Consider the following 17,287-nt stretch of genomic DNA (forward strand, 5'->3'; position numbering starts at 1 on the left):
TGGTGCCAGCCATTCCCCTCAAGTTCCCTCCAACCTGCCAATTCCAACAGATCTTGCTCAGCCTGGCTGTAAATTCTGTGGGCTCATTTGATGACCGCTCCAGGCAGGGTTATCCCTCCATTTCTCTGTGAGAACCAAGACAAAATAAAATACTCCATGTAGCATCCTTCTGGTGGCTAACTGCTGCCTTTCCTACTTAATGGAGGAGACAGATGATCGTAATGGGAGAAAAGTCTGGTCCAGGTTTGGACCTGTTAACTGCTTTGTCATTTAGCAGCTATGAAACCGTGTGGTAACAAACCCCAAAGAGAAGCTCAGTCCATCTTTCTTCTTGCAGTTAAATTTTTAAAAATCGGCCTGTGATGCTCTTACAAATCTATACAGCACATTGATGTGCTATACTGCTTGATTAGGGCAATTTATTTGTATAAAAGGGTCTTTGAAAAATCCTTGCAGTAATAATGTATGTCAACGTGGATCAGTTCTGACAATTTTTACATTGAAGGTACATCACAGAAATGAGTTTCAAATAGCGTCTGTTTATTCCCCTAAATAGTTTGGGCGCTTGAAATAACCAGATTTGAAGAATCCCTCATTTTTATTTTATCAGACTAATGGCAAGGCTTGCTCAGTATGTCTGTAACTTTAAAGAACCCAGGGCTGTTGGTTTGTGAGTCTTTGACTACCAGAAGCATCCCGTACTGGGACTGTTTTCCTGAAGGATAAGGTCATCCAGAGGCAAGTCTGCACTCTTAGACTGTCTTCCTTACATGTCACCAGCCACAACTTTGGGTTTGGTGGGTGCTGCGCATGCACCTGTGCTGGCGGGACCGGGCCTGTTGAGAGAGTAAGAAAATCCTACTGCGTTCTGCAGAGAAGCAAATGTCCAAAAGCACGGGGTTGGCAGCAAGGTGGACTGGACAGTTCACACCAGGCTGCTGGTCCCTCTGTGTCCTGCCATGCGTATATCCGGGAGTTGTGAAATGAGTTAGTAGAATAAGGTAAGGCAAGAAGCCTAGCCTCAGTCTTGAGGAGCAGTGCTGTATTGTGCCAGTACAAGGGGGCATTCGGCCAGGTGGGCACGCCCCTGGGGCCCCTGGCACTTGTCTATCCCATCAGCATCTTCGCTTTGCTTGGGTTCCTCCGAAGTTACCGAGGTGCAGGGAAGAGGAGGGGCCTCTCCTAGGGCGCCTAAGCGATTGGCTGTCCGGGGCCCTTGGAGAGGGCGTGTGGTCCAGCCCTGGTGGAGAGGGGCGGAGCGGCCACTGTTCCTACTACCGCCGCCGCCAACACAGTCGCAGCCACCGCAGCCTCGGCCACTGGGCAAGTCGTGCTAAGCAGCGGCTTTCCGGGTCGGGAACGCCTTACTGGGCTTGCTCGGTACCCTACCGGTGCCTGGCAGCCAAGCAGCGGCCACCACATCTGACCCTGTGCATGGTGTTTCGCTGGATCTAAGCTTTCTGTGCACGCTAAGTCCCTCAGATCCCCGCAGACCCCTTGCCACTATGCCCCCCGCGGCTGCACTTGGCACCCTGGTGTTATTGCTGCTGCCACTGTTCCTGCCGCTCCCCTGCGGTACTGGGGTTCTTGGGGACAACTCGGATGTTGCCTTGGACTACTGGGCTTTGGAAGGTGAGGAAGGCACCGAGCAACAGCTGCATTACCACGACCCCTGCAAAGCGGGTAGGTACCACCACTGTCCCCTGTCTCCTAGCAAGTCCGGCAGAAGTTTGCCTTTGAAATGCAAATGAGCGGTGGGCAAGGCGGACCACTGGGCTCCTGGGAGATGCCCGGGGTTTCTGGGGGAGGGAGGACAATGTCCACGGGGAAACTGCTTTAATACTCCTCTAAGTCCCGGACATCATGGTCTCGGTTAGCAGTGCGCATGGGGTAGCTGCTGCAGGAGTGGTCCCAAAGCGAAAGCCTATGTGGGGCACGGTGGGCTCTGGTCGCCTATCAGGCACCTGGCACCAGTAACCTCCGGACACTGCAGGAGTCGGGTCTGGCAGGGCACCGATGGAGAGTAGCTGGTTTCATTGGCGTTCTCAGCAGTTGGAAGTTTCCCGCGAAGTTTCCCAAGGTCTGCAGTTACTCTTGGGAAGAGATTAGAAGACAGACAGAAAAGCTTCACAGGAGGCAGAAGGAAGAGTTGCCTAGGGAGAACGCCCACGACTTGAATTGCTCTAGCCATTCCCGCAGTCCCCTCAGCACCCGGCTGAGATGGAAGTCAGCAGGTGCTCTTAATTCCACCAGGAAGCTGCGCCCCAGAACAGCACCGGACACACCGGCCTTGTGAGCGCAAACTGGCCTCAACTCTACAGTTCCAGCTACTAACCCTCTTGGGTCTTCAGGGGTGTGTGGCAAGGCGTAGAGGGGAGTCATGAAGCACCCTAGCAAAGGTTCCTTAAGTATCCTGGAAGGACCCAAGCACATCCAAAGCCATAAGCTGGACGGGGGGCGGAGGGGGGGGGGGAGCGTGGAGGTGCAGTTCCCAGACCCAGGGAGGTGCCAGACTTAGATCATCTTGAAGCTGCTCCTGGATGGTGGCCAGGAGCCCAGGAGTAGTGTTTCCCTTCGGCCATTGCCTCACCTGTTTCACTTGCCAGTGGGCAAAGATGAGGGGTAGGAGGCAAGAGGGTGGCCTTGAGGGTACTCAGGGGATCAAAGCACTTGCTCTAGGCACAGTGGCCCACCAGGTCTAGGCCAGTTCACCATTCCCTCACATCGTAAAGACCTCTGCCAACCTCAGTTTCCTCATCTCCAAACTGGAAAATAGGAGGGTTTGTGGGATTTTCTTGCCAATGGAAGGAACAGGGGTGTTGTCCTTGTTGTTATTGTGGTCGCTCTAGTGTGTAGGCTGGAGTCAATTCACATGCCTGTTGTCTGGGGAAGATGAGGAGGTTCCTAGGAGAGACTCAAAAGTTCAGGAGAACAGAGGATCCTATGCAGGTTAAAGGTCAAACTGAGTGTGGGGGACCCAGTCTTACACAGGGAAGACCCCTGAAGGATATCCACCTATTGCCTTACATATGAGCCTCAGTTAGGAAGTAGTCAGAAAGGGTGATTTCCAGATAAGTGAAGGCATACCACCATGGTCTGACTGTGACATCCAGCTCTTTGTGGAACCTTGTTCATGGCCAGGATGTTTCCTGTTTACTGTTAGGATGGTGTCCTGGTCCTAAAAAAGAGTGCTTAGTTTTGAAAATAAGGTGGAGGTGAACAGGACCAACAGTGAGTGACACTTGCCAGATCCTGGACCTTGCCTGAGGAGAGCTGCCTCTGAGGTAGTAGGGCAACTGGGGCCAGGGGAGAGGTTAGTTTGAAATAGGCTGGGTGCTTCCTGTACGTAGGAAGCTGGCCTAGATGCTGTAGATGCAGAGAGAAAGATACAGATCTGACCCAAAGCTCCCACCTGGTCTGAGTCTCCAAGGACAACACTGAGACAAGTTTGCCACTGGCTGTCCAGTGACTTTAGAGGAAACTCTGGGTAGCAAAGACATGAATGCTCTGACTATTCACAGACGGGATGGGATGGGGCAGCAGGGCTGGACGGTAGAGAAGCCTCAGTGTGGTTCGGCAGCTTTAATGCCTGCTTCCAGGCCCCACCCCTACCCCGACCCCCACCGCAGCCTCTCCCTGGACAAACCTGGTGCTAAGAACAGCCAGAAGAGAGGATAGCAAGAGAGACCTGCAGCAAGAAAGCAACACAGTCGGCCCACCCTCCTGGGAATTCTCTCATCTAGGGAGCACCCTTTTGGAAGGCCAAAAAAGGGGAGGCACTTGCCTGAAGTCCCAGTGGAATGGCAGCTTCCCTGCTAGGGGGACTGCACTTCCTGGTAGCATGTTTAAAGCTTCCCTTAGAAACAGCCTCTATCCCAGTGGAACCATAACCCGGAAGCTCTGGTCGGAAGGCCCGCTCCTGGCTCTGCCTTGACCTTCACATACAAAACTTCCCCACCTGGTTCTATTCCCCACCTATCAGTGGACAAGATCTGTCCCCTCTGGGCCTCGGCTTCTTCCCTGTAGAATGGACATATTGAGTTTGTTAGGACTGAAAACTGACAGATCTGGGGAGCCTCTCCATTTTTAAACATTTTAAAATAACGGTTTTCTCCATTTCTTTTGTGTTCGGGTGGGGTGCGCTGGAATGCCATGTCATGCACGTGCTGATCAGAGGACAATTTTCAGAAGTTGGTTCTCTCCTTCTGCTGTGTGGTCCTGGGCTTGAACTCGGGAGCTTGGGCTTGGCAGGAGGTGCCTTTACCCACTATGCCATCTTGCTAGACAAGAAACTCCTCTCTTCATCTGCATAACCTGTCTTACCCTGAACTCACATGACACCATGTAGGTACTTGTGCTTGAGACCCCTGCCTCCTCCCTGTTCAATGTTCTCTGTCTCTGTGACTTTTGTTGCAGCCTAGCCATCAAAGCTATGTGAACTAGTAAGTGCTGTAACCATTCTCAGTGTCATAGTTACCATTTCATCACGTTCTGCTTACTGTTTCCACCACTCTACCCTTAACAACTTCCACCTACTCTGCCGTGGATAAGCTGCACGACCTGGAGCAAGTCCTTGCTCTCCCTTTGTGTCTTTGTGTCCTCATTTGTGGATAGGAATAATTTCTGACAGATTAAAGTACATAGAATGATAGATATGTCAATCATTGGGTACTTCATAAACAGATTTTCTAGAAATGTGTTGAAAGAACATCTTCATCACTAAAGCTTTTGATGCTGTTTTAAACTGTCAATTCTAAATTTACTAACAGTTGATGCTGCAAAGAGGGTGGTTACTAAGTCAGATGATGGGGGAGTGGGAACCCTCCTGGCATGCACCTGGGGAGTAGCCATGGGCTTCTGGGGCACAGTGTCTGTTGGTTCATAGCTCTATTAGCTCTGGCTTTTCCATAGATACTGCTCACATAGCCAGACACTATATGAGAAGTCACAGACATTCTCTGCATCTGCATGATGGCAAAACTCCCCTTGTCTGCCTGCCCTCATCCACACTTCCTCAGCTGAGTCAAGCCCTGGGCCTGGCTCCTCATTCCATCCTTGCCCCTGCTATCTATGTGGCTGTTAATCATGGAGTCACTCTCCTATGTCACTCTATGTGCAAAACAGAGGTGGAAGCAAAATCTTTTGCCTTGTAATGTAACCCGGAACCAGTTTTAGCTGGCTTCTTTAGGAAGCAGAGCCATAAACAAGGACCTGTGTGTAGACGTTTGATGTAGTTGAAGCTAGATAGTTACAATTTTCCTTAGTTATGATAAAAGATAAGTTAGATATAAAACCTTAAACTCACAAATATAAGATAGATAAGATATCTTCTTTAATATTGTAACTGGAATTCTTGCTGGAATAATTGTTTGTTATATGTAATTTTACTGTGTTAAAGTTAAAACCTTCTTTTTTGAAAAAGAAGAAAAGGGGAAGTGCTGTGGATATTGCTCTATATAAATAAAACACTGATTGGCCAGTGGCCAGACAGGAAGTATAGGTGGGACAAGCAGAGAAGAGAATTCTGTGGTTAACAGAAGTCCCTATAAGCAGGCCATTGCTACGTGAAAGGCACTTGAGAGTGTGTCTAGCAAATAGAAGCACTTAGTAAATGTGAACATCTCTAGAATTATGTGGCTCCTTAGCTACCTGTCACATCTCCAAGTGTGCCTATTTAATCTGTTCACGTCATCACTTCGTTTCCATTACAGGGAGACAGCTGGGATGAAGCAGGCTTACCTGTACAGGAAGATGTCTGAGTTCAGAGCTAAGACCCTGAGGAGACCTGTCTTAGCTTGATGGACAAATAAAGCACTACATTGATATTGACTACATAGGGTTTCTAGGCAGATTGCATGATTTCATATAGGCATAGCTCTTAGGAGAATACTTAGAACACAGAAGATATTCGTGAGCGCTATGGTTTGTATTACTATCATTCACTGGAAGCCGGTAAGTTTCCTGAGTGGCAGAAAACCCTATGGCTGAACAGTTTTAAGAGTCCTATGTCTTCTTGTCATGCTGGTGCAGGTAGCCCCTCTATGTTTAAGGATCTTTACCTCAAAACCACAGTCAGCCATGGATCTCTTTGGCTCCCTGAAGGTGTTGAGCTGAGAGCTTGCCAGCAAGCCATCTAAGAAACCAGCCCCCAAGTCTGGGGACAAACAGTGGGACCTGGCTCCTTCTGACCTCCCCAAAGCTGTGTTCCTGTGACCTCCAACTTCCAAAGAGCCTAGGTAGCAGTGAGGTTGTCACGTGCAGCACATTTGACAGTGGCGTGCCTCTTCCACTAGAGACCTTGTAAAGCTGTCACTTGATGTTTCCCCGGAGCTTGCTTCTCACCCTACCATGGTTTCCAAGTGGAAGAGTGATGCTACTAACTCTCCACTACACTTCTGATTTTTAGCTCAGGCCACACCCCATGTTTTATAGAGCACCATGTACCAGCCTCCCACATAGACTGGGAGATCCTGTGGAAGCCCATGGAGTATGACTTGGGTTTTTAGGCCATTGTCAGCATTGGAGGCCATGGTCTAGGTGCTGTCCAGGCAAGAACCTGGGCTGGGACATTTAACTTGTTAGTGTAGGAACTAGGATGTCAAATCCCTACCATAACCTCCCTCTGTCCACAGGCAACAAGCACCTCTGTTGTGCTCAGTCTCAAGGTTGTCAGGACGCCATAGGCTAGCCCCTCTTCCCTGACTTTTTTTCTGTCTTTGCCTGGATCTTGATAAGGATGAGAGAGTTCTGGCCCTGAGACACTCTTGGTTCCAAGGCACTGGGAACAATCTGTAAATAAATGCAAGATCTTGAACTGTATTTCCTCTCTTTTCCCCCATCCTTCTTCCAGAAGGCCCAGGGGCAGAACATAGGTGTCAGGTCAGGTGAGAGAGAGGATCCAGCCATGTTCCCCCTGAAGAAGGAAAGGATGGAGATGAGGCAGCTTCCCAGGGAAGTCCTTGTTTAGAGGAGCCAACATAAAGAAACATCCTGTTGAAGGCACCACTCTTGACATCAGGCAGCCTATGGTGTGCAGTTCATGGTCGTCTTACTACATGTGTGATCTGACCAAATTTCTTAACCTCTCAGAGCCTCAGTTTACTCCTTTGGGAAAATAAGAATGGCGTTCAAGTCCATCATGACGGTTTGTTTGGAGATTAAATGTGGCAGTTACTGTGTTGAATTTAGTGTGCTGTCCTTGGTAGCTCTTACTCTGCTCTTGTAAGTTTCTGTTGTTCTTTCCCCTTTAAGACTTTCCCTATGAGTGACAGTCTGAGCTTCTTGTGTGTGTTTCTCTCTCCCTCTCAAGGCCGCAGAGTTCTCCTGGGATCCACAGCAAGTGACAAGTGTTAATTTCCTGAAGCGAGGAACGGGTGGCAGATACCGATATGCATAAGAGGTTTTTCCCGGTACCCACTCAGCCTGCTCATAATCTACTTCTGTCTGGATGCAAACCTAGCAACAGGAGCCCAGCTCTCCTGCTGATTGGTTAGCGACCTATCTGTGATCACGCCATCCTCTACCCACTCCTGCCAATTGCCAATCAATAGTCTCCGGCTCGCCTGCATGAGCACTCAAGGGTTGGTGTTGAGCCTGGGTCTGCCTACTTCACCAGCTGGGCCATCTAGCTCCTCTCTCTTCCTGCTGCAGCTTACCCGCCATGCCCCCATTTCCTCCCACCTGGGTTCCTGGTGGGAGTTCATGCGAGTCCTTGAAGCCTGTGCCCGTAGGAGATGTCAAGATACCAGCTCTTTAACTCTCCTTCAGGTCCTGGCCAGTTGTCCTCCCTGTCAAGCCAGCTCCAAATTCTTTGCCTTTCCCCATTGGCTCAGGAAAGTGGCTACAGGTGCACAGTCCACCCAGGTACTGGAGCTGGGAACCTGGTTGCAAGCCCGACCCTCGACTTCTCTCATTTTGTCATGCAGCCCAGCCAAGCTTGGTGTCCTCCTGCCGGCTTGGTGTCCAGCTTTGAGCCTGTCTACCTCGTTTCATCCTAACTCCTGCCATCTTCTTCTAAGCCCCTGCCAGCTCCTTGTGGGTTCCTACACTCTCCAAATCTGTGCATGCTGCAGGCAGAGTGGTCTTTTGGCCTTTCTTGCTTGCTTTTTTCTTTTCTTTTCTTTTCTTTTTTCTTTCTTTTTTTTTTTTTTTTTTTTTTTTTTGGTTTTTCAAGACAGAGTTTCTCTGCGTAATAGCCCTGGCTCTCCTGGAACTTACTCTGTAGACCAGGCTGGCCTCGAACTCACAGAGATCCAACTGTCTCCGCCTCCCGAGTGCTGAGATTAAAGGCATATGCCACCACACTTGGCTGGCAGAGTGGTCTTTTAACGCTCACATCTGAGCCTGTTTGCAGAATCAGACACAATTTAGGACTGTTCAGAACTTCCAGGCACTTGGGATGAGAACGGTTGGTAGTTCTGAGACCTCGGTTACTGCTCACCCTTTCCCGAAGCCCCTCCCCCTCGCCTGCAACTCTCCCATGGGAGGGTCTTCTTAGGAGCCTCTCAGGGCCCTCCATGTAGTCAGCTCTGGTTCCTTCTTTCAGACTCAGCCTGCACTTCCTCCACACCACCCACCCAGCCACATATCAAATTGTTTCCTTTTCTTAGATTGCCCGTTGCCTTTACTTTCCCACACTGGCACTTTTTCTAAGTAGAACTGGTCAGAGGTACTGATGTTGGTGACTGGCTCAGCAGCTCTCCACACACGGGGCAATAAGCTGCTGGGGGAGAAACTGGGCTCTCTCGGTTTCCTGCCACAAGTAGAGTGTCAGTGCCTGGTAAGTGCCAGCAAGTATATGTCCAATGAAAACCTGAGTAAATGGGATACCATCGGGATCCAAAAGGTGGGACTCACCATGGGACAAGTAAGGAAGGGTTACTGAGAAGGGTGTGGTAAGCTCTGAGCTTGGGCAGAGGGGTAGGTGGAATTTGGAGAAGTGGGGATGTAGGCAGAACGTCGGATAGAATAGTGTGAGTCAATGGGAGGCCTTGGGATGCTTGGGACATGTTGGAGCTGGAACTTCACTCCAGCTTATTTTGAAGAACAATAGTAACAAGATGGAAATAAACCTGGAAAAAAGTGCATGTCAAGCTGAGGCACTTGAAATATATCTTAGGGAAATAATTTTCTTTTGAGTGGAAAATATTCCAATGAAGATATTCAATGCTTAGGACCTACAGAAACAGGGAACACCTGACCAGGACATTTAGCCCTGAGAGATGAGGATCATTATTATCCTGGGAGTGGGAAGGAAGAGAAGATGGAACAAGATCACACTGTGTGTCAGGGAGGGGTCCTAAGCTGAAAGGCCATAACAGAAACATGAATGAGGTTGTCGAGACAAGTTCCGTAAGCTCCAGGGCACTTTTGAGATAGGAGGGAGAGATTTTAAATCGTTTTTTCTGATTTATACACCCATGGTAGAACATTTAGAAATTAGATATAGGAAGGACTGAAAATGTCCAGTCATCTTACTTTCTAGAGGTGACTGCTGTAAACACGGTGTGTGTGCTTCCAGACACTGTGTGTGCTTGTAACAGGAATTCCCTTTTCCTCAATGTACTGTGCAGCTGCTCTGAACCTTCTATCCATTTTCTTAGAGCCATGAACCTCTTTCTATGGCAGTGAGGACGCTTATGTAACAGCAGACTTATATAGCATCAATTTAAGTTGTTTTCCTTATGGTTGCATAGATACATCATCATTTGCTTAACAGGTCCCTTTGTAAGACATACAGATCCCTCCACACCCCAACAATCGTTTTCCTTTTCTTTTGTAAGTGATGCTGCTGGAGACATCCCTGTGACTGAATATTTATTTACTGCAGGCTGGGGAGTGAGCCCAGGTGGGGTCTTGAGCATGTTACAGAAAAACTCTAATCAAAGCTCATTTTGTTATTTTGAGACAAGGTCTCACTGAATTGCCTAGGCTGGTCTCTAATTCCCTGTGTAGCCCAAACTGGTCTTGAACTTGTGATCCTTCTGCCTCAGCTTCTAAAATAGCCAGCTAACTAGATTTTTATACACATCTTTATTTCTTGATACTAAATTCCTATAAGTAGAGTTGCTTGAAATAGAGATGCTCTTGGGGTTAGGGCTGCTGACACAGCTCAGTGGTAGAGCACATGTCCAGCACACCTGAGGCTCTGGGTACGATCCCGAGCAGGGCCGAAGCAAAACGAATCAAACGCTCCAGCACATTTTTTTTTCTCTTCCCTTGAGGATTGATTGGTAGCATGTATTCTAGATTTGAAGATCAGTGCTGGCTTGAGAAAAGCATTTTGTTGTTGTTTTTTCAACTTGCAGTTAACAGTTTAATTTGCATCCCTTTCCAAATGATTTTGAACACTTAGAAGGCCTGTAACACTAAGTGGACACTCTTAAAGAGTGAAAATGCCAACTGTTTTCCATCATCTTTGCCACAGGTAATTGTTTGGAGGGTTTTATTATTTGTTTATTTAGAAAGCTGAAAAGGTATTTTGTACTATACCCCTGTTTCTGCCCCCCACAACCCATGGCTGTTCCCACCAAGATGAAGTGGCTAGTTACTGACTCATGTTAATTCATTATGTTTATCATAGTGCAGGTGACAGACTGCAACCACACCAGGCATTTGAAGAACAACTAGTAAATTTAGTATACATAGTCGCTAACCTGCAAAGGGGACCAGAAGAGGTAGAGAGGGCCCAGAAGAAACAGGGATGCTGGGTATATAAAGCAATTGCTAGGAAAAGAGTGGGCTCCCATCCCTCAGGCTGGTATTTGAACTTCTTAGGAGAGGTTGGGGCCATGGCCTTTAGAGGTTGAAGTTCATGGAGACATTCTGTCTCCAAGACCTCCAATGAATGGCCGAAGCCACTGAAAGTACAGAATCTGGGCTATACTGACTCTTCCCCTATAGACCCTACTGCCAAAGCTAATGTGTTCCGTGTTCCAGGCCCTGGATCTTCCTTCTTGTCCCCTTCCTTGAGCTTGCCCCTTAACAAGAAAGATGTGGACAACTGTGGTCAGAAAGATACAGACAACTGGACGTACTGTGGCTGTGGACCTGGTAACTGAGATGGCCACTAACTACTAATAGGCAGGTAGTGTGTACAGCATCTATGATAAAGAGTCATATGTCACCCAGGACAGGATATAATGGTGCAAGATTTTTTTTATACTATTCAGAACAGCACGGGGTTTTAAAACACTTATTGTCTGTTTCTGGAACTTTCCATTTGATTTATTTTCAGCTTCAGTTGATTGTGGGTGAGGCCATGGAGAAGTGGGCAAATGTATATCAGGAAAATCCCTGATGGCAAGGAACTGCCCAGTGGAGACTGAAAAAACTCGAATGGCTGGTGCCTGTGGTTCTCCTGAAGGTTGCTGGCAGCAACTCCTACAGGGGAAGAGAGATGAGGCTACCAGAACCTGGGAACAAATGTCCTTCCTCCTTTATTCAGTGTCATCCAGGGCTCTCTCCCCACAGAACCCCACACTGTGACGGATGGTAAAGGGGGATTTTTTACAGCTCCCAGCTCCAGAACAGCAGAACATGAGAGAATGAGGAGGAGCGGGATTTACGGGCAATGCACGTCCACAGCTGGGAAAAGCTGGACATCTGGTTCTTTGTCACATCAGAGTCTGGAGTCTGCAGTCTGGACTCCTGGAAGCTCCATCCTGGAGACGCTCCAGGGACTAGGCCCTTCCATCTTCCCACCTGGAGAGGCCTTGGTCTTTATAGACCACGATGGCAGCCCAAGCCCATGCCACCACCGACAGTCTGGCTGTGAGAGGCAGGGAGAAGAAAATCACACAGAGAACATGAGCAGAGGCTTCCCATTTGCCATGTATGTGTCATCTCATTGGCTGGAACTTAGTCACATGACCACAGGTATTTACCTGGGAATCTGAAAGCTTTACCCTCAAGAGCATTTGAACTCAAGTCTGAGGTTCTTTTCTTGTAGAAGCAGTAAAAGGAACCGGTAAGCAAAAGCAGCCCGTGCCACAGTCGGTTGAACGCGCTGGGCCTTTGAGTACAAGGTTCAGTCAAGATAACAGACCACAGGCATTGCTGAAAGTTAACCAGCTGTGCCATCAAACCCGATGGAACGTCGGGGCTGGGAGAAGCCGTGTCTGTTCTAAATGTTCCATTTTCCCAGTGAGAACCCTGTGGTGTGGAGGGGCGGTATCTTTGGGAGTCGTAGGGAGAGCTGTGGCTTGGCTAGAGCTAGGCCCCAGGCCTCCTCTTCTCTCCACCTAGTATATCTTTCCGCTCTGCTCACTGCTTAGGTCTCCAGTGGCCTTCAGCTTCAGAATGAGTCATGTGCAATTGCTCGTATAATTTATGGCTCTATGAAAGATCATTCCACAGTGGAGAGATTAGGACTTATGAAATGTGCCTGGTCCTGTAGTCAAGCACACATGATGTACAATTAAAATCCGAGATGCTCTTGGCTTTTAGGATGTAAACTGCATCTTCCTTGATGTTATTGAGTGGAGTCGGTGTGGGCTTCTGCTGTGGGAGGCGGTGGATGTGAGATGCAGAAAATCGTATCCTGCTGGGATCTAGTAAATGAGAAGCACCACTGGGGTCAAAGGAGTTGCCTAGCTTCCCATCTTCCTTCTTAGCTGTGGAAGTAACCGAAAGGTTTTTCTCACAATAGCTATGTGAGTGGGGATGCCCTGTGGGAAACAAGATCACCGTACATGTTTCATATTAATGGAGAACTAGTTAGAGATACAAGACGGAGTTAAGGGAACAAGCAAGAGGGGGGAGGTCCCCAGAGACAAGCCAGCTCTCCCTGTGCTGAAGAACCTGGGAGGAAGCAATGTTAATGGTCTCAGAACCAGTAGGAGGGGAGGCAGAAGCGTGAGATACCAAGGCCAGGCATGGAGCATCTCAGCAGGAAAGAAATACCTAGACCTCCTCTCCCTCTTCCACGCACTGCCTGCCAGTGTTTCTTCCTTGTTTAAAGCAACCCCAGGGAGAGAGGGCAAGAGAGCTGGGAAATGCAGGTGCAGGAACAGACCCGCTGGGCAAAGGACTGAGCAGAAAGCTCAGGTCTGGCTCCAGCTTTTCATTTACCATGACCATGATATGTTTAACACATTACTAACAATTTCTGAATGGAAAAGGTATGGGCATGTGCAGTGCCCCAGTGCCAGTAGCAGACATTACTGATTGATTTAGCTCTTTCCAGTACCATCTAAGAATTCACCAGCTGAGTCGGGGAAGGCTCATGAGATGAAATCTTTCTGGAGCTTTAAAGCTTAAGCAACGTTGCAGCTGGGATGGTCCTGCCCATTTTACGTTTTACAGTTTCAGATTGCTGACAGATAGTTTTGATTTCAGTGAGTCAAGCTGTGACATGGCCACTGACCTGTCAGTGTGACTGTATGGTGATCTGCAGATGAAGGTTCAAGGCAGAAGACCACATCTATCTTGTGCAAGGTGGCTACCAGCGTAGGCACCCACTCATCTGCCATGAGATGCCAACAGTTTCGAGAGCTGTTCTGTAGGACTCGGCTATGCAGGGCGCTCTCCCAGGTCCTGACTGACCCAGGAGTCCCGTGGATACTTGGATCCTACAGGGTCTCTGATGTGTGCACTTGGACCCCTGAGTCAGGCTTTAGGGGGTGGTGACTAGATCATCCTTAACTGGAACTAATAGGTGATGAGTTCTGGTACAATGGAGGGTGGAGATGACAAGTAGGCCTCCACTGGTTCCCTATCTCTCAGTCAGCGCTGGGCTATGTGACTCTGCTAAGATGCATGAAGAGGGCATGCTCAGGTTCAATGGGTAGGAGGGTTGAGATCAATGAGGGACATTTGTCCTGGGTAAGAGCAAGTCAGAAGAGGTCCAGGTGTGTCCCCTATTTGTCACCCCTCAATTGAAGAGGACCGCGGTGGGGAGTGGGTGCCTGGTTTTACCTTCCTGTGCCCTGGTTTCCTCCTGTGGGGAACAGGTGTAGTGCTTAGATGGCTTTTACATTTGTCATCTTAGAAATTCCTGGATCCAAATTCTTTTTTTTTTCCAAAGGCTTCGATATAAAACTCACAATGAATCTGTTTTGCCCAATTAAAATATTTACTGATTCCCACTCCTCTCTGCCATATGCTCACATAGCTCAGCCATTCCATCCCTCAAGAAGGCCATTTCCCCAGGAGCAGCTGTGGACTCTGCAGACAGGAGGCTTCCCATACTAAACAGATCCTGCCCTTTAATCTGCACCCAAAGATCCAGGAGGCACGATTCACACTCGCCTGCTTCCTCTCTGGCCTTGCAAGCCAAACCTCTCCCCACCCACTTGCTGCTGAGTGAGCCTGAATGCGGAGTGCTGAAATTTAGGGTCATGGTTTCAAAGTTCATGGTCCTGAGAATAAACAAAAAAACTATTGTGGTTGCATAGAGCTGTGGACCCCATTAACACTGTCCCATGAATATTTATAGCTGGGAACTACAAAAGAACATAGAGGCCATATTGTAGTCCCTAGGGATTTCCCTTCCATGGGGTCCTTTCTCTGTGGGTCACTTTAATGTAAGCTTTGCCGATTTAGTTGCACACTTTAAGCCGATTAACTTTTTACTAAAAACCCCTCCCTGTTTGTTTGTACACACACTGCCCTGACAAAGATTCACACAAAACTGCTTCAAACCTGTTAAATCCCTCCGCTGAAAACTCACAGATCGAAAAGCATCTCTGGGTAGGATTTCCCTGTAGTTCTCCTGCCTCTGGTCCCTCTGCCCCACCTCTGAGAGTTTCCTGAGAGGAATAGCAAGAGTTTGAACCTTCTGTGTTCGGTTCCTGCAGAAACCTAGGCTTACCCCCAGGCGCCCACCTTAGAGAGTGCTCGCAAGGTTCCTAGCTGCTTGAGTGGCTTGCCACAGGGATGGGTAAGTGATGAGCCTCAGGCAGATCTCAGTGTGTGTCTAAACGACATTGGAGGGAAACCAATGATTGGAGTTGGGGGCCTTAGAGACCATTGATTATGTTGGTTCCCAGACTTTAGTGTGAATCAGAATGGGGTGTGACAGAGCCTGCGTTTAAATGTGTGTTCCTGGGCTCTGTCCCTGGAGGTGTTGATTTCATCACTTTGGTTGAGACCTGGAGTTCCATACATCAACATCCTCTTTAAGATACTCAGTGCAAGTGGACTGAGGGCCAGACCTCCATGAGCTTGGAGCTGCTCAGCTGTCTCGTGGGTGGGTGAAGAAATGCCAAGAAGGCAAACGTTACTCGTATGGGATCACGAGTAGCTTCTTGTGGAAGTTGTGGAAATGTGTGCTGTACCCTCTCCACCAGTGTAGACATCCTGAGATACAGCCTCATCGAGTGAGATTTGTGGTTAGGTAGGAAGGGAACTGAAAAGTTCCCAAGTGTTAAGTGTAGATGAGAGAATCAGGAAATGGCTGGTTGGGAGAGAGGAGGGGAGGAGAGGTCACTGTAAGGTTCCTCCACCCAGAGGCCAGGTTTCCTGGGGTTTGGAGAGAGCCGCTGGGGGAGGCATGTAGCCAAGAGGCTCTGAGAAGCCTAGGGGCTGGCTGATCTATGCTATTTGGGAGCTAGTGAGGCATAGCTTGTCAAGGGTGGCTGGTGCTGACAGCAGCATTGGAGGGGGTCTCCCTCTGCCTGGCTCACAGACTCCCAGCTCTGTGGGTCTGGCGCCCCAAGTCAGGCACCTGGTTTCATTAAACACTAGCAGAATCCCAGTGTCTCCAAGACTCAGAGAAAACTCCAGTGGGGAGGGTCGTGAGGGATCTCCAGGGCCACCTTCCTGCACTCTGTCCCCTCTAAACACTTGCCCAGCTGTCCTGTCTTGGCCATGCCAGGTACTTATCTGAAACAGAACAATCTCTGCCGAGTCTACCCAGAATCCCAGTTCCAGAAGCTGAGCCTGTGTGGGAACAAAGAACTGAACTCAAATATGGAGTTGGAGCCAAAGGTCTGATTTCTCACTAATATCTTCCCTGGGTCTGCTGGGGAAATGGCTCGGTGGATAAAAGTGTTTCCTGTGAATCCTGACAACTTGAGTTCAGTTCCCAGAGCCCACATCAAGGTGGGAGGAGAGAACTGATTCCATGAAGCTGTCCTCTGACCTCCACACGTATGCCATGGCATGTGCATGCCTCCCCGTCATAAACACATGCACAATAATAAGTAAAATGAATCTAAATATTTTTAAAAGAAAGTATACTTTTAAAATCAGTCTCTTTTTTATATTTCAACAGTTTACATGTACTAACTTTAAAACTGGATTTAAGGAAGAGAGCAAAGAAGATTGACTTCTGACCCCTATGTATATGCACATACTTGTGCATGCACATCTCCCACATACATGTACACATCCTCACAAACATGTATTTATACCACATACACGTGCGTACACATTTCTTTTGACCACTTTATGAAGATTCTTTCCCTTCCTCTTTCCTTCCTTCCTTCCTTCCTTCCTTCCTTCCTTCCTTCCTTCCTTTTTTCCCTCTTTATTTTCCTTTAATTTTTGGAGACGGGTCTCTCTTAATAGTCTAGGCTGGCCTAAAACTCACTATGTAACCCCAACTCACCTTGAACTCATGGAAGTCCTTCTTTCCAAGCCTCTTGAGTACTAGAATTCCAGGTGTGAGCCTCCATTAAGGTTTCTATTTTCCATTTCTGAAAAGCATTCTTCCTATTGTAGTTCATTTGCCATCTCTTCCTGAAGCGCCATTTACTTTGAGTCAGAATGCCATCACCAAACACCACCACCTGTTGGCAACTCTTTGAATTGCAGGTTGAAACTAGCGAGGTCAGCCAACCAGAGGTGAGGACAGAGGTTCCTTTTTTATGGAAATGCACCTGAGATTCTTTCTATGACTCTGCATTTTTGAGTTCTAATCCCATAAAAAATTACCATTTTGATTTCTTCATTACAGCCATGGAAGACATAAAAGATGGCAGAGAGATTGACTCCAGTGTCATGGGTGTTGAGGACAGTCTCTTGTCACTATTACCAGTGCTTTTCAGAGTTTAATGTGTATATAATTTACTCAAGGGATCCTTAAGCATGCAAGTTCCTTCTCAGCAAGTCCAGGATGGCCTCTGAGGATACATATTTCGGTCAAGTTCCAAGATGCTGTCCGTGCTCCTGGTCCATGGATAACGGTCTGGCTTACTGGCAGTTGGCAGTGGAAGAGGCGATGGGCATGCCTGGAGAACTTTCTCATAGAAGGCTTCCATGGGTCACACTCTGTCTTTTAGTAATAGTTCAGTAGCTGAGTTTTTTAGATGTACAGTTGTCCCTTGGTACCTTTGGGGACTGG

At 48.3% G+C, this 17,287-nt stretch overlaps 1 protein-coding gene across 1 annotated transcript in view; it reads left to right on the forward strand.

Annotated features, from left to right (window-relative positions):
• Nucleotides 1-1,505: 1,505 nt before the first annotated feature.
• Nucleotides 1,506-17,287, forward strand: part of Tll2 (tolloid like 2) — a 113,396-nt gene continuing 97,614 nt past the window's right edge. The window contains 1 exon segment of the mRNA XM_059246606.1: nucleotides 1,506-1,683. Within this exon segment, the coding sequence (XP_059102589.1) occupies nucleotides 1,506-1,683 (178 nt within the window).

Source organism: Peromyscus eremicus, chromosome 1 (assembly GCF_949786415.1).
Source record: "Peromyscus eremicus chromosome 1, PerEre_H2_v1, whole genome shotgun sequence".
Taxonomy (NCBI): Eukaryota; Metazoa; Chordata; class Mammalia; order Rodentia; family Cricetidae; genus Peromyscus; species Peromyscus eremicus.